Genomic DNA, 23,697 nt, shown 5'->3' with positions numbered 1-23,697 from the left:
TAAAGGGGCTCGCCCATGAAAGCTTGGGATTCAGGAAGCTCTGATCGAAGGAAGCTGCCTGGGGTTTTATTGAAACCACATACAGAAGAGCAAACACAAACCCCAAATACACATGGTACAACATCCGTCTGGCCCTGAGGGTTTTATAAGTTATTGTCCACGAAAATCTGTCTGATTTTAATAAAAAAGACCAGCCTCTGTGTTGTGCTAGTGTAATAACCTTAGCTTTATCACAGTCATTGAGAATGAAAGAGAGAGCGAGAGATCGACAGATGGTCAGGTCAGTGTCAGGCCAGGGCCCATTTCCACAAAGCAGGTCCCAACCTGTCCATATACAGATGTACGATCTTAAATTAAGACAGTTTGCTACAGCAGGAAAACAATCCTGCAGCAAGAGGAAATGTGAATTATTATGGGTATTATAATTCATGGAAATAGTTTGAGGTGTTGATACATTTTTTGTTAGGGCAAATCAAGTCTGACATTTTAAAGTGGAAATTACAAACTTTAGAAGCCTTTTTAAATCTTGAATACACTACAAGTTTGCATTTCCTGCTGTACAGGAAAATTCTCAGCAACAAATGAGTGATCAAATTAAGATCCTACATCTGTACTCTTCTTCATTATGATCTAAAAGGTAAAACTGATCCTAGATCAGCACTCCTACTCTGAGAGGCTTTGTGGATAAGGCCCAGATCTGTATTATCACTTGTCACTTTGCATGATGACGAGTTTCTCACACGACTGGCCTATCTGAGTGATGTTTTTTCTAGCCTGAATCTAGGATTACAGGGACTCCGCACAACTATATTCAATGTGCGGGACAACATTGAGGCTATGATTAAGAAGTTAGAGCTCTTCTCTATCTTCATTAACAAGGACAATACACAGGTCTTTCCATCATTGTATGATTTTTTGTGTGGAAATGAAGCTTACGGACAATGTCAAATGTGATATAGCGAAGCACCGGAGTGAGTCTGGTGCACAATTACGCAGGTACTTTCCAGAAACGGATGACACAAACAACTGTATTCGTTATCCCTTTCATGCCCTGCCTCCAGTCCACTTACCGATATCTGAACAAGAGAGCCTCATTGAAATTGCAACAAGCGGTTTTGTGAAAATTTGCGTGGCAAATCGCGCTGTTAAGACACTGATGCTCTTTGCAACCATGTACCTATGTGAGAGTGGATTCTCGGCCCTCACTAGCTTGAAAACTAAATACAGGCACAGACTGTGTGTGGAAAATGATTTAAGACTGAGACTCTTTCCAATACAACCCAACACTGCAGAGTTATGAGCATCCTTTCAAGCACACCCTTCTCATTAACCTGTTGTGAGTTATTCACAATGTTCGATGAACAATAAGGTTTATATGTAAGATGGCTAAATAAAGAGCAAAATGAGTTATTATTATTATATTATTATTTGTGCCCTGGTCCTATAAGAGCTCTTTGTCAATACCCACGAGCCGGGTTGTGACAAAAACTCACACTCATTCTTATGTTTAATAAATGTATCGTATAGTGTGTGTGTGGCAGGGTTACAATAATGGCAAAAAAAAACTACATTTGAGAGTGCGCTGACCATGGTGCTAGAGGGGGTACACAGCTGGAGGTTGAATGTTTGAAGGGGTACAGGACTATAAAAAGTTTGGGAACCATTGACATAGACTGACCAAATGAATCCAGGTGAAAACAATGATCCCTTATTGATGTCACTTGTTAAATCCACTTCAATCAGTGTAGATGAAGGGGAGGAGCCAGGTTAAAGAATTTTAAGCCTTGAGACAATTGAGACATGGATTGTGTAAGTGTGCCATTCAGAGGGTAACTGGGCAAGACAAAATATTGAAGTGCCTTTGAACAGGGTATGGTAGTAGGTGCCAGGTGCACCGGTTTGTGTCAAGAACTGCAACGCTGCTGGGTTTTTCTCGCTCAACAGTTTCCTGTGTGTATCAAGAATGGTCCACCACCCAATGGACATCCAGCCAACTTGACACAACTGTTTGAAGCATTGGAGTCAAAATGGGCCACCATCCTTGTGGAACGCTTTCGACACCTTGTAGAGTCCATGCCCTGACGAATTGGGGTTTTCTGAGGGCAAAAGGGGGGTGCAACTCAATATTAGGAAGGTGTTACTAATGTTTGGTATACTCAGTGTGTATCTTATCAGGAACACGTTTAAGGTTAACAAATAATGTGACAAATATTAGAGTGATGAAATCTTACCTGCTTCGATGACATCTGCTTTGTCAGTCCAAGAGATTTTTAACTTTGGCAGAAGGATTGCAGCAGCAATAAGTTAGGGATCTTCCTTCATTCCTCCAAAGCGCTTTCAGAGACCCTCTCATGAGTGGTAGGGACATCTTGCACGATGCTTCCAGCCTCTTAAGTTTTGATTGTAGCGATAAGATCACCGGCAGCAGTTCAAAGCCTCCACCTGCCGTCACCTGCCTGCCGTCACCACAGGCCTCATCACGGTTAAGAAGGCTATTTCTGTAGGACTCAGCCTGTAAAGACATAAGCACATTTTAAAACCTGTTAGAATAGTCATAGTTCATGGACAATAATTTTTTTATAAATAAATTACATACATTTATATGTTATCATGGCAGATATATCTTTGCTTGTTTAATGGTTCCTTGGTCCGCCTGTTTTTGCGTGCTGAGGTGAGGTTATTGTAGACCGTCATCTTAGATGGAGGTTCCCTCTGAACAAAAATATTCCGTCTATGTATGCAAAATGAACGTCACATGACCTCATGAAACACACAGAGATTGGTTTTATACAAATTAATGTAAACAAACCCATCTGCTGTTCTCTCTCACTTCACATACACACTCAATAAAATTATAATGATGTGTAGACAAAACATTACTTGTGAGAGACACTGATGAAAGAATACATCAATCATGAAGGTTAATGTAATACATTATAGGCCTACTGAAACACTCATTAAGGTGTCATGAATGGCTTCATAAAGGTGTTTTGAATGCTTATGTAAAGTTTAAGCCCCAGTTATAGTAAATATTTAATTCTGTGATATTTGGCTATTCTATGCTTTCATCATCTGAGTGATGTGGCATATCAAGAAGCTGATTAAACAGCATGTTCATTACACAGGTGCAACTTGTGCTGGGCACAATAAAAGGCCTCTTTTAAATGTGCTATTTTGTCATACAACACAATGCCACAGATGTCTTAAGTTTTGAGGGAACATGCAATTGGCATGCTGACAGCATGAATGTCCACCAGAGCTGTTGCCAGAGAATTGAATGTTAATTTTTCTACCATAAGTCGCCTCCAACGTCGTTTTAGACAATTTGGCAACTGGCCTCACAACCTCAGACCAATTTGGCAACCGGCCTCACAACCGCAGACCATGTGTAACCATGCCAGCCCAGGACCTCCACATCCGACTTCTTCACCTGCGGGATCGTCTGAGACCAGCCACCTGGACAGCTGATGAAGTTGTGGATTTGCACAACCAAAGAATGTCTGCACAGAAAAAGTTTCAGTGCAGCTCATATGTGTGCTCGTCGTCCTCACCAGGGTCTTGACTTGACTGCAGTTCGCCATCGTAGCCAACTTCAGGTGGCAAATGCTCATCTTTGATGGCCACTGGCACGCTGGAGAAGTGTGCTCTTCACAGATGAATCACGGTTTCAACTGTACCAGGCAGATGGCAGACAGTGTGCATGGCGTCGTGTGGGTGAGCGGTTTGCTGATGTCAACGTTGTGAACATCAGCAAACATCAGAGTGCCCCACGGTGGCGGTGGGGTTATGGTATGGGCAGGAATAAGCTACGGACAACGAACACAATTGCATTTTATCGATGGCAATTTGAATGCACAGAGATACAGTGACGAGATCCTGAGGCCCATTGTCGTGCCATTTATCCACCGCCATCACCTCATGTTTTAGCATGATAATGCATGGCCCCATGTCTCAAGCATCTGTACTGGACATTCCTGGAATGTCCCAGTTCTTCCATGGCCTGCATACTCAGCAGACATGTCACCCATTGGGCATGTTCTGGATTGAGGTGTACAACAGTGTGTTCCAGTTCCCGCCAATATCCAGCAACTTCGCACAGCCATTGAAGAGGAGTGGGACAACAGGTGTCCACAGGACCCAGTCAACAACTCTATACGAAGGAGATGTGTTGTGCTGCATGAGGCAAATGGTGGTCACACCAGATACTGACCGGTTTTCTGATCCACTCCCCTACCTTTTTTTAAGGTATCTGTGACCAACAGATGCATATCTGTTTTCTCAGTCATGTGAAATCCATAGATTAGGACCTAATTTATTTATTTAATTTGACTGATTTCCTTATATGAACTGTAACTCAGTAAAATCTTTGAAATTGTTGCATGTTGCGTTTATATTTTTGTTCAGTATATTAAGCCTCACAACTACGTTTTTTTTTACCATTTTCTTGGTAGTGTACAGTAAGTAGCTAGCTAAAAGAAGAATGCAATTTGACCCATTCTATGAGACTTAGCTACAGAGTCTGGCTTTTATGTTATCCAAATTTACACAGAGAAAGTACATACAGTGGGGAGAACAAGTATTTGATACACTGCCGATTTTGCAGGTTTTCCTACTTACAAAGCATGTAGAGGTCTGTAATTTTTTATCATAGGTACACTTCAACTGTGAGAGACGGAATCTAAAACAAAAATACAGAAAATCACATTGTATGATTTTTAAGTCATTAATTTGCATTTTATTGTATGACATAAGTATTTGATACATCAGAAAAACATAACTTAATATTTGGTACAGAAACCTTTGTTTGCAATTACAGAGATCATACGTTTCCTGTAGTTCTTGACCATGTTTGCACACGCTGCAGCAGGGATTTTGGCCCACTCCTCCATACAGACCTTCTCCAGGTCCTTCAGGTTTTGGGGCTGTCGCTGGGCAATACGGACTTTCAGCTCCCTCCAAAGATTTTCTATTGTGCGCTGCAGGATTTTAATCCATGACGGCGTAGTGTGTTACTAATGGTTTTCTTTGAGACTGTGGTCCCAGCTCTCTTCAGGTCATTGACCAGGTCATGCCGTGTAGTTCTGGGCTGATCCCTCACCTTCCTCATGATCATTGATGCCCCACGAGGTGAGATCTTGCATGGAGCCCCAGACCGAGGGTGATTGACCGTCATTTTGAGCTTCTTCCATTTTCTAATAATTGTGCCAACAGTTGTTGCCTTCTCACCAAGTCGTATGCCTATTGTCCTGTAGCCCATCCCAGCCTTGTGCAGGTCTAGAATTTTATCCCTGATGTCCTTACACAGCTCTCTAGTCTTGGCCATTGTGGAGAGGTTGGAGTCTGTTTGATTGAGTGTGTGGACAGGTGTCTTTTATACAGGTAACGAGTTCAAACAGGTGCATTTAATACAGGTAATGAGTGGAGAACAGGTGGGCTTCTTAAAGAAAAACTAACAGGTCTGTGAGAGCTGGAATTCTTACTGGTTGGTAGGTGATCAAATACTTACGTCATGCAATAAAATGCAAATTACTTAAAAATCATACAATGTGATTTTCTGGATTTTTGTTTTAGATTCCGTCTCTCACCATTGAAGTGTACCTATGATAAAACATTACAGACCTCTACATGCTTTGTAAGTAGGAAAACCTGCAAAATCGGCAGTGTATCAAATACTTGTTCTCCCCACTGTATCTAAAATTCCTAGGTCCCACTGGGCACAGCCACCACCACACGTAGTGACAATGACGTGCTAGGCACAATAACGGCTATCATCATTGGATGGTGGTTAGCCATGTGGTTAGCCATGTAGCTAACTAAATTAGCAGCCACCTCCATCATCCTGGGTAAGCAAAGCTTGCATTGCATGATTAAACTCTCGCCTCTCCTGTGCTTAAAGGAGAACTGGTCACTGAGTTTAGGCCAGGGATTTTCCTCCTCGCCTTTAACACTGGGTCTGTCTGTGTCTGGATTGTCTCATCTCCTCAGTCTCCTCTGTCTCCATTGTTTTTTCACACACACCTCTTTGATAAAAAAAAAAATCAAATCAGCTTGATTTGGCATGGGTCCCCAGATCCTCAAAAAGTTCTACAGCTGCACCATCGAGAGCATCTTGACCGGTAGCATCACCGCCTGGTATGGCAACTGCTCAGCATCTGACTGTAAGGCTCTACAGAGGGTAGTGCGTACGGCCCAGTACATCACTGGGGCCAAAGTTCCTGCCATCCAGGATCTATATACCAGGCGTTGTCAGAGGAAGGCCCAGAAAATTGTAAGAGACTCCAGTCACCCAGGTCAAAGATAGTTTTTTTTTGCTATTGCACGGCAAGCGGTACCGGTGCACCAAGTCTAGGACCAAAAGGCTCCTTAACAGCTTCTACCTCCAAGTCATAAGACTCCTGAACAATTAATCAAATGGCCATCGGACTGTTTACATTAACACCCCCCCCCCCCTCCATTTGTTTTGTACACTGCTGTTACTCGCTGTTTATTATCTATGCATAGTCACTTCACCCCTACCTCCATGTACAAATTACCTCGACTAACCTGTACCCCAACACATTGACTCGGTACCGGTACCCCTTGTATATAGCCTCGTTATTGTTATTCTATTGTGTTACTTTTTATTAATTTTTTTCATTCGTTTTTTGGTAAATATTTTCTTAACTCTTTCTTGAACTGCACTGTTGGTTAAGGGCTTGTAAAGTAAGCATTTCACGGTAAGGTCTACACTTGTTGTATTCGACACATGTGACAAATAATGTTTGATTTGATTTGATTGGCCTGTTTTGGCGTGATGTGTGAAATTTGATTTGATTGGTCACTTGATTGGTCACAACAACATGAGCAGTTTTATGGCTCCGCAAACTTTCCGTGCCATTGTGATCTACTGTTATGTATAGCCTACAAAATTGTGCTCTGTAACAGATGGTTTTAAAAAGGTAGCAGAGTACAATACTTCAAAACATATTTACAGTGTAAGTAAAAGTACAGTTACTGACTTTGAAAAATACAAAAAAAAGTAACTACTTGGAAAAGCAACTCAATTACAGTAACAAGAGTATTTGTAATTTGTTACTTCCACCTCTGAACAAGACCTTTGGCTGATCTTCACGTTAACCCTAAATGTCTGAGTAGGGTACTGTATGTAACAACTCAGTTCCTCATTTAAGAGTTTATGTCACGTAGTTTCTACCATGCATCTGGAGACATCCTAATTCACTAGCCATCTGTGAACCATTGTGCTCTCATTATGACTGAATTTACAACCTTTTACAGACAAGTGTTGCCATGAGCCTGGTGACAAACTGTCCCGTAAGTTACTGTCAATGCTCCCTTGGGAAAAACCCCTGGTCTCCTCTTCCCAGAATAAAGCATTTCCTGGAAAAGAGGGGGACTAGAAAAAATAATCGTCTGTGTGCTTCTCCCTATGGCTTCTACTCTTGTACTTGTCTTGTGGAGTTGCGGTTAGTCATCCAACCACGACGTCAACAACCTACAGCTGGCTCATCTCTTGTCTTTCATGAGCGATCCCACGTCAAAAATACATCAATATGCCAAAACAGTGTTTAATTTCTGCTTGTTCTCTGTAGAGAGAACAGTTCCTCCTTATCTGTGAGCTGGATGGAACATGTGGTCCACAGGGAGCGAAGGGGGACCAGGGTTAGGGGAGGGGTCCAGGATTAAGGGTCAGGGAATGTTGCCCATGATGTGCTACCCAATAAGGCAGGAAGAGACATTTCCGCTATTTCGGGAGGAATAGCAACCCCCGCCCAGCCGGATATTGGTTGTAATTTACGGGAAATCAGTTGAAGGTGTGTGTGTGTGGGGTGGGGCACAGTAGTGTAGATAGGAAGTGGTGGAGGAACAGCAGACAACTGTAAGAGGAAGGCCTGTAGATCCGGTTAACCTCTACTGTTTTTCTAACCCTGTCAACAACACAGAGCTGACCCAGCATCCTCTCTGCTCATCTTCTATTTCCTGTCAGACCCGAGCTCATAATAACGGAAAAAATCTTCCTGGTAATCATTACTAGGGATGTGTCACTGGTAAATAATCTTATTAAAATCCAGTTGTTATATATTTATCTCTTAATTAGTTTATATAGAAATGTACTACAGGAAGTGTAGAATAGAAATAGAATGAATGTGTCTCATCATCATCGTTAGGGACTCTGAGTCGCCACCCCGTCACAGAGTCATGGTAATTGCCGGGGTAGATAGCGTGGCTTGTTGTGAATGTGGGCAGACTAGTGAGTGAGTCAGTGTGATGCTGATCAGCGTTAAAACCATAAGCGTGACAGTTGGCTTAACAGGTCTGGGACTCTGCCAGATGACCTTTGGTAGAGGGGAAATAAGCCAGGCTAATTGGCCACTGTTTTGCTCTATTCTGACTGCACAACGCTGAAGGCTGCAAAGTCTCCCTATCATCCCAAGAATGTCTTTCCACTTTCTCCACTACAGGGCAGACCATGGTAATGTGTCTGGTGTCATATTCAGTAGTCATTACATCCAGGTTATTGCCATTTGTAGATACATACATGCATTGATTTGTACACAGTTTGTTGCTGTGTACATGGGGCAATGACTCCTTACAACAAAACATTTCTCTTAGAACTAGAGAAAGAGAAAGAGACATCGCCATCTGAGGAATGTATCTGTTCAGATTTCAGCAATATTAGTGGGACAGCAAAGAGACTAGCTCTAGCTAGAATGGTCAGGACGAACCCATTTAAAAAAAAACTGAGAGAACAGGGAGGAAGAGGAAACCATTGAGACACGATATAAAAATGGCTCATGTTGGTTGGTTCACAGGGGATTTTTCCAGTGTTGATCTCTCACAATCTTGCCTTGCTGATTTTTTCGAATCTGTTTATTTACCACTGTTTATTTTTGCCCAGCATTGCTCTTTGAATACTTCTTGCACTTGGAGGAGGCGGGGGGGAGGAGGAGAGGAGGGGGGTTGTTGTGGTCACTGTTGACTCTGGCTCTATGACTGGGAGTCCCACACAGTAATTACAGATACCAAAGGGACACATGTGACCTCTGTCCTATCTGTTCTGTTCTGTTCTGTACCCACCCTCAGCTGTTTGGTGAGAGAGATGGAGCGAGCGAGAGAGAGAGAGAGAGAGAGAGAGAGAGTGATAGGGAGAGGGAGATACAGAGAGATGAAGAGAAAGAGAGATGAGAAAATAGGGGGGAAATGAAGGAAAAAGTAAAGAGAGGGAGAAAGAGACGAAGTAAGAGAGCGCGGAAGGGAAGGAATTAGGGAAAGAGAGAGACGGGAAGAAAGATAGAGAGGGAGACAAATATAATGGACAGAGTTTAACCCAGATGGATAAAGAGATCATTCCCTACAGCAGTGTATCCCAGTCCTGGCTTTCGAGGCCCCCAACGTTAGCTGGTTTTCTCGCATGATTCACTTTCAGGGACTCTCAGAGACAGCACACCTTGCAATGATTAAGGGGCATTAGGTCTGCTTCAGACTCCTCATACCAGCGTAGTAAAAATGATTGAATGGGGGTTGGGGATGGGGTGTTTGAATAATGAAACCTAGCTCAGAGATATACAGTCAGGTACCTCCACTGGGACTTGAACCTTTGACCTTAGTCACACCCCACTATCTTCTATATCAGGAGGGTCTATGAGAATGGACAGCTGCCTGAGGGACACTAACCAGCCTCATGCCTGTTGGGCACTATGACATCACCAGCCCTCTGAAAATACCCTTTGTGATGAAAGCACAATGCCATCTGGCATCAGCTTTCAATTCTGATTGGCTTCCCTTTCATCACTGCCCTCTGATTGGCTGTCCCACAGGGGAAGCAATTGGCTAATAAGCATCAAATATAATTGTCTTGGACAAATGCTATGTCAAGACAACAATTGGTTACATACAGTAAGACAAAGGACAAATACACTGAGTGTGCTCTTTCCATGACATAGACTAGACAGGTGAATCCAGGTGAAAGGTATGATCCCTTATTGATGCCACTTGTTAAATCCACTTCAATCAGTTTAGATGAAGGGAAGGAGACAGGTTAAGGAGGATTTTTATGCTTTGAGACAATTGAGACATGGATTGTGTATGTTTGCCATTCAGAAACGGAATGGGCAAGACAAAAAAATGTAACTCCCTTTGAACGGGGTATGGTAGTAGATGCCAGTGAGTGTGACAGGAGCTGCAACACTGCTGTTTTTCACACGCAACAGCCAACCAACTTGACACAACTGTGGGAAACATTGGAGTCAACATGGGGGAGCATCCCAGTGGAACGCTTTCGACGTCATTCCCGATGAATTGAGGCTTTTCTGAGGTGTTCCTAATGCTTTGTACACTCTTTGTGCATACCATGTCAGTGAAGTCATAGAAATGCCATTTCTGTGTGTGATTTTCTCCTATGCTAATTGAAAGCTGAGAAGAACCAGATGGTTGGGGCTGGTGATTAGACAACCAGAATATTGTTGTGAAATTCCTGCCATGTGGGTTTCAATCACCACTCTATTAGACCGCAGTCTGTTTTGATATGTCATGAGGTTTTGTGACTCAATGTGGAACAGGGTTACCACAGAGTTATGGCGGATACAAAGTGTACAAATCCAGTGAAGTTTCCATGAGCCTTAGCATGCTCATTTTCAGTTTTCAAAAACTGTTTTTGAATTCTGTTTAGTGATAGGCTTGATGGAATAAAAGAGACTGATGAGAGACTCAACTCTTGAACAAAACATGAATCGGACAGAGAAAGGCTGAATGAATTATCATTGGGGTGGGGCAGAATCAAAGTTGATGAAGTCCAATTAGCCCCAGTTCTGCTCACTAATGATATTGTTTACATGATGTCCGTATCCCCATTACTCCTCCCTGTCACCTCCCCTGTTATCCAGTCTATTTACCCTGTACTCCACTTACAAAAACATCTTTCGGTGTCAGTGGACATGAAGCAGACCCCTTTGTTCTCTTATGCACCCTAGGATTTCCCCTATACCCACACACTCACTTACTCATACGTATAACATACCAGTAAGGCTACCTCATCATCAGTCCTCTCTCCCATAGCTAGTCTTGCATAGCACTGAAGAGATGCATTCACAGTGAGTGCATTAGCCATGGTCCCTGGCTTTAATGGATCAAGGACATTGGTTGAACCAGTGGCCCATCTAGAAGAGGCAGAGAGGGGTTAGCATCATGAGCCTTACCAGCTGGGCCTGTTTGGAGAGTGATATAGTGGGAGAGGTACATGGAGGGAGAGCGGGAGTGAGGGAGAGGGGAGGGGGAGAGCACTTGCAGGAAGCGCGTGCGTAAGTGTTGGCCCAGGAGATGGAATCTGGTGTGTTTGTTCTGGCGTAATGCTCCCCTGCTGCAGGCCCCATCGCTCGCTCTGAGAGGGGAGGACAGCAGGCCGGGAGAGAGAGAGAGAGGGTGAATGCTGCTGGAGAGAGGGAAAGTTTGACAGGGAGTGAGAGGGGAAAAGAGAGGAGATAGAGGGATTATTGGAGAAAGAAAATGTTAGAGAGAGGGAGAGAGTCAGTTTGGAAGAGAACGAGGGAAAGGGAGGATGTGGCCGGAGAGAATTGATTAGAGGCAGAGGAGAGGGACAGTTGGACAGAAAGAGAGTGGACAGTGTGCTGTCTGGTTCACCTTCTGGCCATCAATCAATCAATCAAATGTATTTATAAAGCCCTTTTTTTTACATCAGCAGATGTCACAAAGTGCTATACAGAAACCCAGCCTAAAACCCCAAACAGCAAACAATGCAATGCCATGTTGTTCTTGTGTTAGCAGCAGTACCCCAATGCATCCTTTTAACATGGTTCTTGTTATTGTTTTCATAGTTATGTGGTCGCAGTTTCACAAGCCCAACTGGCAGTCAGGACAGAAGATAAGATCTGCTATGATTCTTAAAGAACAGAAGTATTATCCGTCATGGGGACGAATTGTTCCACTGCTTGGCAGAATAAAGCAGTGGTGGTTCCATGAACGTTATTGTAATCAATCAGAAACAAGCTCTGTGATGTAGTCATGTGTCTCATTACAGCACATTGTCTGTTGACACCACCCTGCTTTGCCTATAGCCACCTACTGTATGAGGAGGAGAGGTTTGAGGCCCACACATTTTCTTAGAAATGCACACAAGCACACTAGCTATATCTGGCTCACACACACTCAAACACAAACATACTCCCACCCAAGGGGTCTGTAACTTCCCTCTGTACACAATGAGATATACAAGCCTTTGCCCTTTCCTGTGTCCAAACAAACAGGCGTAACAGGGTTGGGGAGTGGAAATGCTAGGACATACTCTGGCCCGCAGTGTGCTTGGCCTTTACGTAAGCATGACTGTGGTCCTCAACCCTACCTAAAAATCTACCAGTGCTTCCTTCCACTTGCTCCGGAACATAGGTCTGGGTTCACGATCTACAGACCATTGCACATGGGAAATTACATTGTGTGTGTGTGTGTGTGTGTGTGTGTGTGCATGCGTGCCTGAGTGCGTACGAGACAGCAAAGGCTGTAGTGTTGTCAAAGCAAATGTTTCTAATAAATGCTTTTCACCAGCATATTAGTTGTACTTTGTAGTGCTTTGTGTTTTTATGAATCAGTGTGAACATGACCAACATGATTATGTGCACATGCTCCCTGGCTACCAACTGTGCCATTGTGTGAGTGACACCAAAATGGAGTGGGTTAGCAAGATAAATTATGCAACCTCTGGTTTTTCTCAGACCGTCCCACCAAGCGCCCCCAGAGAATGTTGGGACTTGCATACCATACTTCCCTTGTCCTGGTATTTCTACTGTAATCATGTCTACATGGGATGACAGGGCTCTCGTATCTGGCTTGGATGTGTTTTTCTCTCTTTCTTTATCTCTCCGTCTGTCTGAGGGAGCATTTCCTCTGGCCCATCTTCCACGGCCTCGCCAGCCTCACCACTCCCTTCCCTCTTTCCTGGAGAAAAATACGAGAAGAAATAAAACAGACAGCGGAAAGCCTCGGAACGTGTAATGTGTATGTTTTGACTGTATGTTTTGACTGTATGTTTTGACTGTATGTTTTGACTGTATGTTTTGGTTCGATCATGTTTCTCGTTGGAAAAATGGTCTGTTGTTGTGTTTCAGGTGACCACAGCATGCATCCCAGCTCCATCTGATCTGGTAAGTTGACCCCTCTGTCTCTCACTCTTTAAATAGTCCTTCATTCCTTCACTTTATGATATAAACAACAAGCTGTAGCCATCCATAAATCTGCATTGCTGTTGGAAAATGGCAGATGCCCCTCTTTTCCTTGGCTAGTAGAGTGGGCTTGGTTTGTTCTTGGATGAGAGTGTTGTCTAGAAGTCAGGTTGCTACAATAAGTAGTATAGGTGGGCCTTCAGGAAGGAAGCCTGTTTGTTGAATCACCATATATCTCCCCTTGTTGCCTACAGCAGCGCAGAGGGACAGCTCCATCCCGACACGTCCAACACCTGGTGAGAAGACTTTTCCAGACACATTTTTCTCACTTCCCCTCCACAAGTGAATGTTCATGCTGTTCTTCTCATGAGTGTGAGAAATGGTTCTAATTTAATTTCTCTCTGTCTCCAGGGTTCCACAAAGTCTCTGACTTACACCAAACAGAGGACCACCCTCCCCAGGTAACACAGCTCTGTGATAACCTAATTAAATTGATTATTTAACATGTCTCTCTCCGGAGGAGGAGGAGAAGAAGGAAGAGGAGGATGATGAAAAGGAGGAGGTACTGGATGATTAAGAGGAGGATTTCACACTGACTCCTCCTGTCTCCTCCTCTTCATTCTCTTCTTCTCTTTCCCAGTCTCTCTCTTTGTATCACTCCTCCTTCATTCCCTCTTTTTATTTGTCATTCTACACCTCCTCTCATTATCCAACTACACTTCCTCCTGTTTTTCTCTCGACCCCATTTTCAAATCAGGCAACACCACATGGGGTCGTGACCCCTAGTTTGGGAAACGCTGAGTAATGTAAGGGAGGCTGCAAATTAAAGGTTTCAGTGTTTCTGTTTTGGAGCTCAATGGAGTAACACAACATCCATTTGTAGACCACCTCATAACCCCTTGCGTTTTCCCTCTGGTCAGGAGTTTCAGTGTGGACCGTGTGATGGAAAGAGTCATGGAGGGCCACTATGACTTTGACCTGACCTACATCACTGAGAGGATCATCTCCGTGTTCTTCCCCCCTCTGCTGGACGAGCAGCGCTACCGTCTCAACCTCAAGGAGGTGACTGCCATGCTCAGGTCCAAGCACCAGGACAAGTTCCTGGTGAGTACATTATATCCTGCCGCTGTCGACATGGGCTGGGTTCAAATATCTACTCTACTATCATACCACTCCAAATTAAGGATTGTGTTGGGCATGTATTATAAGTGGTAGGCTGGTATGGATTTTGGAATGTAGCCATACACTCAGTGATGCTTTCATATGTGCTTTCATAGCCACCCAAAAAAGCAACCCAGAAAAGGTTAAAAATAGCCCATGAACATATGTAGCCTGAGAAACAAGGTTCATGAAATCGATAACTTACTAACATCAGATAACATTCATATACTGGCTATCTCAGAAACTCACTTAGATAATTCCTTTGATGATACAGTGGTAGAAATACATCTATAAAATACATCTATAAAAGAGATAGGAATGCCAATGGGGGAGGTGTCCTTTATGTATTCAGAATCATATTCCTGTAAAAAAAGTGGTCAAACCTTTTCTGAGCGGAGATCACTTTCTGAATCAAAATGGAGGCAGATTTTTTTTTTTTTTTTAACATGACTTAAAAATCTGTAAGCCTATGCAACATTAACCTACTAAAAACAGTACTGTAGCAATGAGGTTTGTGCAGTAGGCTCAATACATTATCACTGCATATTGGTTATTATTGAATTGCCCTGCTATTGTTGTTCTTCTCAGACCATTTAAAAATTATATATAATCAGAATGTTAATACAGGGCATTCGGAAAGTATTCAGACCCCTTGACTTTTTCCACATTTTGTTACTTTACAGCCTTATTCTAAAATGGATTCAAATCTATTTTTTTTCACTCATCAATCTACACACAATACCCCATAATGGCAAAGCAAAAACAGGTTTTTAGACATTTTTGCAAATGTAAAGTCGGAAGTTAACATACACTTAGGTTGTGGAGTCATTAAAACTTGTTTTTCAACCACTCCACAAATGTCTTGTTAACAAACTATAGTTCTGGCAAGTCGGTGAGGACATCTACTTTGTGCATGACACAAGTCATTTTTCCAACAATGGTTTACAGACAGATTATTTCACTGTATCACAAATCCAGGGGGTCAGAAGTTTACATACACTAAGTTGACTGTGCCTTTAAACAGCTTGGACAATTCCTGAAAATTATGGCTTTAGAAGCTTCTGATAGGCTAATTGACATAATTTTAGTCAATTGGAGGTGTACCTGTGGATGTATTTCAAGGCCTACCTTCAAACTCAGTGCCTCTTTGCTTGACATCATGGGAAAATCAAAAGAAATCAGCCAAGACCTCAGAAAAAATTGTAGACCTCCATAAGTCTGGTTCATCCTTGGGAGCAATTTCCAAAGGCCTGAAGGTACTACATTCATCTGTACAAACAATAGTACGCAAGTATAAACACCATGGGACCACGCAGCTGTCTTACCGCTCAGGAAGGAGACGCATTCTGTCAACTAGAGATGGACGTACTTTGGTGCGAAAAGTGCAAATCAATCCCAGAACAACAACAAAGCACCTTGTGAAGCTGCTGGACCTATATTGACATAACCTGAAAAGGGAAGAAGCCACTGCTCCAAAACCGCCATACAAAAGCCAGACTATGGTTTGCAACTGCACATGGGGACAAAGATTGTACTTTTTGAAGAAATGTCCTCTGGTCTGATGAAACATAAATAGAACTGTTTGGCCATAATGACCATTGTTATGTTTGGAAGAAAAAGTGGGAGGCTTGCAAGTTGAAGAACATCATCCCAACCGTGAAGCACGGGGGTGGCAGCATCATGCTGTGTGGTTGCTTTGCTGCAGGAGGGACTGGTACACTTCACAAAATAGATGGCATCATGAGGAAAGAAAATGATGTGGCTATATTGAAGCAACATCTCAAGACATCCGTCAGGAGGTTCAAGCTTGGTCGCAATTGGGTCTTCCGAATGGACAATGACCCCAAGCATACTTCCAAAGTTGTAGCAAAATGGCTTAAGGACAACAAAATCAAGGTATTGGAGTGGTCATCACAAGCCTTGACTTCAATCCTATAGAAAATGTGTTGGCAGAACTGAAAAAGTGTGTGCGAGCAAGAGGGCCTACAAACCTGACTCAGTTACACCAGCTCTGTCAAGAGGAATGGACCAAAATTCACCCAACTTATTGTGGGACGCTTGTGGAAGGCTACCTGAAATGTTTGACCCAAGTTAAACAATTTAAAGGCAATGCTACCAAATACGAATTGAGTGTATGTAAACTTCTGACCCACTGGGAATGTGAAGAAAGAAATAAAAACTGAAATAAAATTCTCTCTACTATTATTCTGACATTTCACATTCTTAAAATAAAGTGGTGATCCTAACTGTGGTGATCCTAACTGACCTTAGACATGGAATTCTTACTAGGATTAAATGTCAGGAATTGTGAAAAACAGAGTTTAAATGTATTTGGCTAAGGTGTATGTAAACTTCCGACTTCAACTGTATATATAACAGAAACTTAAAAAAACGTAGAAAAATATTTACATAAGTATTCAGACCCTATACTCAGTATTTTATTGAAGCACCTTTGGCTGCGATTACAGACTTGAGTCTTCTTGGGTATGACGCTACATGCTTGGCAAACCTGTATTTGGAGAGTTTCTCCCATTCTTCTCTGCAGATCCTCTCAAGCTCTTTCAAGTTATAGGGGAGCGTCGCTGCACAGCTATTTTCAGGTCTCTCCAGAGATGTTCGATCGGGTTCAAGTCAAATCAAATCAAATTTTATTTGTCACATACACATGGTTAGCAGATGTTAATGCGAGTGTAGCGAAATGCTTGTGCTTCTAGTTCCGACAATGCAGTAATAACCAACAAGTAATCTAGCTAACAATTCCAAAACTACTACCTTATAGACAAGTGTAAGGGGATAAAGAATATGTACACAAAGATATATGAATGAGTGATGGTACAGAGCGGCATAGGCAAGATACAGTAGATGGTATTGAGTGCAGTATATACATATGAGATGAGTATGTAAACAAAGTGGCATAGTTAAAGTGGCTAGTGATACATGTATTACATAAAGATGCAGTAGATGATATAGAGTACAGTATATACATATACATATGAGATGAATAATGTAGGGTATGTAACATTATATTAGGTAGCATTGTTTAAAGTGGCTAGTGATATATTTTACATAATTTCCCATCAATTCCCATTATTAAAGTGGCTGGAGTTGAGTCAGTGTGTTGGCAGCAGCCACTCAATGTTAGTGGTGGCTGTTTAACAGTCTGATGGCCTTGAGATAGAAGCTGTTTTTCAGTCTCTCGGTCCCAGCTTTGATGCACCTGTACTGACCTCGCCTTCTGGATGAAAGCGGGGTGAACAGGCAGTGGCTCGGGTGGTTGTTGTCCTTGATGATCTTTATGGCCTTCCTGTGACATCGGGTGGTGTAGGTGTCCTGGAGGGCAGGTAGTTTGCCCCCGGTCTGGGTTCTGGCTGGGACACTCAAGGACATTCAGAGACTTGTCCCGAAGCCACCTCTGCGTTGTCTTGGCTGTGTGCTTAGGGTCGTTGTCCTGTTGGAAGGTGAACCGTTACCCCAGTCTGAGGTCCATAGCACTCTGGAGCAGGTTTTCATCAAGGCTCTCTGTACTTTGCTCCGTTCATCTTTCCCTCTATCCTGATTAGTCTCCCATTCTCTGCCGCTGAAAAACATCCCCATAACATGATGCTGCCACCACCATGCTTTATCGTAGGGATTAGTGTCAGGTTTCCTCCAGATGTGACGCTTGGCATTCAGGACAAAGGGTTCAATCTTGGTTTCATCAGACCAGAGAATCTTATTTCTCATGGTCTGAGAGTCCTTCAGGTGCCTTTTGGCAAATGGGCTGTCATGTGTCTTTTACTGAGGAGTGGCCCTTCTCCCCCAATTGCTCAATTTGGCCGGGCGGCCAGCTCTAGGAAGAGTCTTGGTGGTTCCAAACTTCTTTCATTTAAGAATGATGGAGGCCACTGTGTTCTTGGGGACCTTCAATGCTGCAGAAATGTTTTGGTACCCTTCCCCAGATCTGTGCCTCGACAAAATCCTGTCTCTGAGCTTTACGGACAATTCCTTCAACCTCATGGCTTGGTTTTTTGCTCTGACATGAACTGTTTAACTGTGGGACCTCATATATACAGATGTGTGCCTTTACAAATCATGTCCAATCAATTGAATTTACCAGATGTAAATAAAGTTGTAGAAACATCTCAAGCATGATCAATGGAAATAGGATGCAAATAGGATGCAAATGAGCTCAGTTTTGAGTATCATAGCAAAGGGTCTGAATGCTTATGTAAATAAAGTATTTTCTGTTTGTTTTTTAAAATAAATTTGATAAAATGTCTAAAAACCTGTTTTCACTTTGTCATTATGGGGTATTGTATCTAGATTGATGAGTGCACTGAATACTTCCCGAATGCACTGTATTTCAGACCAGTTTATTGTTAATTACCCATTCTGACACTGACTGTGACTCCTTGCTAAGAGTTTCAGTGAGCTCACTAGCTGTAGATGCTGATGTGTAGAGTGTGCAATCATCAACATACATAGTCATTTTAGCTGGTGGCTTATCATTACTGATGGATGGCAATTGTTTTTCCACCTCTTCCACACAAACTTGACCAAATTCAAAACAGCAGTTCTTCTCTTTCAATATTGTATATTCAATACACACAGAGATGGGCAGTATTTCTGTTACTTTTTAGTGTTTGTCATTTGTATTTCACTGGCCTAAACTAAACTAATGTATTTTCAAAATACTTTTCAACAGTCCTGATACCAAATTATTTAGGACCTTTTCGAAAATAAATTGAAATTTAAACAACTTTCCTTTTTACATTTACATTGCATTTGAGTAATTTATCACAGGGCTCTTAACAGTTTTCACAGATAGTTTCTTAACAGGTGAATGTTTGTCAACAATTTGCAAGAATAATTGTGCAAAAACTCAAAGTGCTGCATCTGGATTCACCTCCTTACACACATCAGACCAACATCTTTGACAAACGTTCTGAGAAAACATTTTGTATGATTTCTTATGAATAACTTTAGGCCCTGCCTTTGGTACTTTGGCTTTCCTTGTTATTGCCACAATCTTATGATCACTACAGCCAATGGGAACTGATATTGCTTTGGAGCAAAGTACTGCAGCATTAGTGAAAAATATGATCAATACAAGAGGATGTCACAGATCCAACACTATTGGAATACACTAGTTGGCTGAGTGATAACATGGTTCATGTTACAGGCATTAGTCACAGTAAGAAGCTTCCCCTTGAGAGGACAACTAGATGATAACCAGTCAATGTTCAAGTCACCTAGAAAATAAATGTATCTCTTAGCATCAGAGACCTTGTCTAACATCCACACATATTCTCCTAGAGAGAGAGAGAGACTCATGCACCAATTCATGTTGTTACTCGTATGACCAGAGAATGTGAAATACTCCTCGATATTAGAAAGACACAAGCCATTAACCTGTAGTGACACCCCATCCCGTGAACGGGACCGTTGTCATCATCTGACACTAATTAGCCTAATGCAACGGACATAAATCTTCCTAGAAAATATTCCTATTCATGAAAATCACAAGTGAAATATATTGGAACACAGCTTAGCCTTTTGTTAATCACCCTGTCATCTCAGATTTTCAAAATATGCTTTACAGCCAACGCTAGACAAGGATTTGTGTAAGTTTATCATAGCCTAGCATAGCATTATGCCTCGCTAGCAGCAGGCAACCTTGTCACGGAAATCAGAAAAGCAATCAAATTAAATTGTTTACCTTTGATGAACTTCGGATGTTTTCACTCACGAGACTCCCAGGTAGACAGACAAAGTTCATTTTTTCCCAAAATATTATTTTTGTAGGCGAAATAGCACAGTTTGTTCTTCACGTTTGGCTGAGAAATCGCCCGGAAATTGCGGTCACCACAACGCCGAAAAATATTCCAAATTAGCTCCATAATATCGACAGAAACATGGCAAACGTTGTTTAGAATCCATCCTCAAGGTGTTTTTCTAATATCTATTCGATAATATATCCGTTGGGACAATTCGTTTTTCACTAGGACCTATTGGAGTAATGGCTACCTCTGTATTTTACTCGAGAATCTCTCTCGGAGCCACCATGTGACCACTTACGCAATGTGGCCGCCTACGGCTACTCTTCAACAGAAATGCGTAAAACTACGTCACAATGCCGTAGACACCTTGGGGAATACGTAGAAAGCGTAAGCTTGTTGGTGGTACATTCACAGCTGAATAGGGAGTCATTGGAACGCAGCGCTTCCAAAACCTGGGGCACTTCCGGATTTGATTTTTCTCAGGCTTTCACCTGCAATATCAGTTCTGTTATACTCACAGACAATATCTTTACAGTTTTGGAAACGTTAGAGTGTTTTCTATCCAAAGCTGTCAATTATATGCATATTCTAGCATATTTTCCTGACAAAATATCCCATTTAAAACGGGAACGTTTTTTTCCAAAAATGAAAATACTGCCCCCTAACACCAAGAGGTTTTAATAATGACGCAAGTCTATCGATACATGAACTCACTCATGAAAACAGCAGTTCTTTGCTTTATTCATTGACAGCCTCTCTCTTGTCATGGTTTAATTTTTTTAATGTTTTATCTCACACGGTAGTTGACTATCAACTTTGCTATGGGCTCATGGAAGCTGCAGACACAGTGATCTGAGCTATCTGATTGGCCAGCAGTAGGTGCTCTTGATTTGCTGTCCTTGCCTGCTGGGTAGGGGGAGTTTGTTCATTCAGACACATCGAATGGTTCAAAATGGGAGCACTTCGACTACCCGGAGTGCAGGGCAGCTGAATCAAGTGGGCAAAAAGGCAAACTCATCTCCATCCACTGAATCAGATGGCTCATTTATCACAAAACCCTCTGATACTGCCAACAACTTTAATGACTTTTTCATTGGCGAGATTAGAACACTTAAGCATGACATGCCAACAAAAAACTCTGAACATTCATATCCAATCATAACTGACCAAATAATGAAAGACAAGCAATGTCATTTTGAATTCTGTAGTGAGTGTGGAAAATGTGAAAAAATTATTGCTGTCTATCAATAATGACAAACCACCTGGTACTGACGAGCATGGAAAATTACTGAGGATAGTAGCGGACTATATCTCCACTCCTATTTGCAATCTCTTCAATCCAAGCCTACAGTAAATTGTGTGCCCTCAGGCCTGGAGGGAAGCAAAAGTCATTCCACTATCCAAGAATAGCAAAGCACCCTTTACTGAATCAAACAGCTGACCAATCAGCCTGCTACCGACTCTTTGTGAACTTTCGGAAAAAATGGTGTTTGACCAGATACAATGCTATTTCACAGTAAACAAATTAACAACAGACTTCCAGCCTGCTTATAGGGAAGGGCACTCAACATGTACAGCACTGACATAAATGACTGATGATTGGTTGGTTGAAAGAAATTGATAATAAAAAGATTGTGGGAGCTGTTTTGTTAGACTTCAGTGCAGCTTTTGACATTATCAATCATAGTCTGATGTTGAAAATACGTATGTGTCATGGCTTTACATCCTCTGCCATATCTTGAACCTGTCTTATAGAACACAGAGGGTTTTCTTTAATGGAATCCTTTCTAACCTAAACCAGGTAGTGTGGTATACCTCAAGGCAGCTGTCTTGATCCTTTACTGTTTTCTAGCCTTGAGCAAAGCCTGTGTGTCTACTGTATGCATGCTGATGACTCAATGTTATACACATCAGCTACCACAGCAAGTGAAATCACTGCAACCCTTAACAAAGAGCTGCAGTCAGTTTTAGAATGAGTGGCTGGTAATAAGTTAGTCCTAAATATATCAAAAACTAAAAGCATTGTATTTGGGACAAATCACTCGCTAAACCGTAAACCTCATCTAAATACTGTTATTAAAAATGTGGCAATTGAACATGTTGAGGAGACTAAACTGCTTGGTTTAACCCTATACTGTAAACTGACATGGTCGAGACATATTGATGCAACGTTTGCTAAAATGGGGAGAGGTCTGTCAGTGATATAGCGCTGCTTTGCTTTCTTGGCATCACAATCAACCAAACAAGTCCTACAGGCCCTAGTTTTATCATACCTGAACTACTGCCCAGTTATATGGTCAAGTGCTGCAAAGAAGGACATAGGCTAATTACAGTTGGCCCAGAACAGAGCAGCACAGCTGCCCCTTAAATGTACACGGAGGGCTAATATCATGAACATGCATGTCAATCTCTCCTGGCTCAAAGTAGAGGAGAGATTGACTGCATCACTTCTTGTCTTCGTGAGAGCTATTGACGTATTGAAAGCACCAAACTGTCTGTTCAAACAGCTAACACAGCTCAGACACCCATACGTACCCCACAAGACATGCCATCAGGGTTCTCTTCACAGTCCAGAACTGAGGCTGGGAAACGCACAGTATTACATAGAGCCATGACTACATGGAACTCTCTTCCACATCAGGTAACTCAAGCTAACAGTAAATTCAGATAAATAAAACAGATAAAACAACACCTCACGGCACAACACAGACTGTCAAGAGACACACACACACACACACACACAAATTGTAATATTGATTTGTTGAAATATTGTACATTTTATATTGCGGATGTGTAATGGTGGAGCAGTGTAAACTTTTATAGTGCACAATGTCTTGTGTGATGTATTGTTTTATTTATGATGTAGACTATTGTTTTGTTGTGATGTTTTGTTCCTGTTTGGACCCCATGAAGAGTAGCGGATGCTTTGGCAGCAGCTAATGGGGATCTTAATAAAATACTAATATGTGCTTTTATATGTGTAGCGTGAGTACACACATCATTCATCTCAAATATGAATTTTGCTTTCAGCTCTTCAATCTCTCTGAACGACGCCATGACATCACCCGCATGAATCCAAAGGTGTACATGTTTTTATTTTCTGTATCAATTCTGTATCAGTTCCACTTTCTGTGACTTATTATATTAACATACTTTTCCTATCTTCCTCACTATTTTCCCATGACATTCAGGTCCATGACTTCGGCTGGCCTGACCTCCATGCCCCTCCCCTGGACAAGATCTGTGCCATGTGTAAGGCCATGGAGACCTGGCTGACCTCCGACCCCCAGCATGTGGTAGTCTTGCACTGCAAGGTCAGGGTTCGGCCTGCTTTTGACTGGGTTTTAAACGCCCGTTTTGTTGTTTTAGGGGCTTTTAAAGAAAACACAAAAAAACAGAATGCTGGGTTTACCCAGATGACTTGCATTCACTTTACAGAAGCTCTTTGATATATTTAAGGGCAATATGTAATCTCATCTTTGTATCTTTTCACTGTGAAGTTTTGAAATCGCTGTGAAGTTAGTGGTCAGAATGTTCTTATAAGGGTAGTGACGTCCATATCTTTACAGCAGTAGTAATAAGTTTAATGCCTCAAGCCTTAGGCTAAAAAC

At 42.1% G+C, this 23,697-nt stretch overlaps 1 protein-coding gene across 5 annotated transcripts in view; it reads left to right on the top strand.

Annotated features, from left to right (window-relative positions):
- Positions 1 to 23,697, top strand: part of LOC139368354 (tensin-2-like) — a 53,405-nt gene that overhangs the window by 11,088 nt on the left and 18,620 nt on the right. For all 5 annotated transcript variants that reach the window (XM_071107126.1, XM_071107125.1, XM_071107128.1 and 2 more), the window contains exons 4-9: positions 13,113 to 13,148; positions 13,421 to 13,462; positions 13,578 to 13,627; positions 14,087 to 14,270; positions 23,117 to 23,167; positions 23,278 to 23,400. In XM_071107126.1, coding sequence (XP_070963227.1) covers positions 13,113 to 13,148; positions 13,421 to 13,462; positions 13,578 to 13,627; positions 14,087 to 14,270; positions 23,117 to 23,167; positions 23,278 to 23,400 — 486 coding nt within the window. The remainder of the gene's footprint in view (positions 1 to 13,112; positions 13,149 to 13,420; positions 13,463 to 13,577; positions 13,628 to 14,086; positions 14,271 to 23,116; positions 23,168 to 23,277; positions 23,401 to 23,697) is intronic.

This window comes from Oncorhynchus clarkii, chromosome 16 (assembly GCF_045791955.1).
Source record: "Oncorhynchus clarkii lewisi isolate Uvic-CL-2024 chromosome 16, UVic_Ocla_1.0, whole genome shotgun sequence".
In the NCBI taxonomy this organism is placed as follows: domain Eukaryota; kingdom Metazoa; phylum Chordata; class Actinopteri; order Salmoniformes; family Salmonidae; genus Oncorhynchus; species Oncorhynchus clarkii.
Note: the sequence above shows the minus strand (reverse complement) of the source record. Positions and strands in the feature narration are given on the sequence as shown.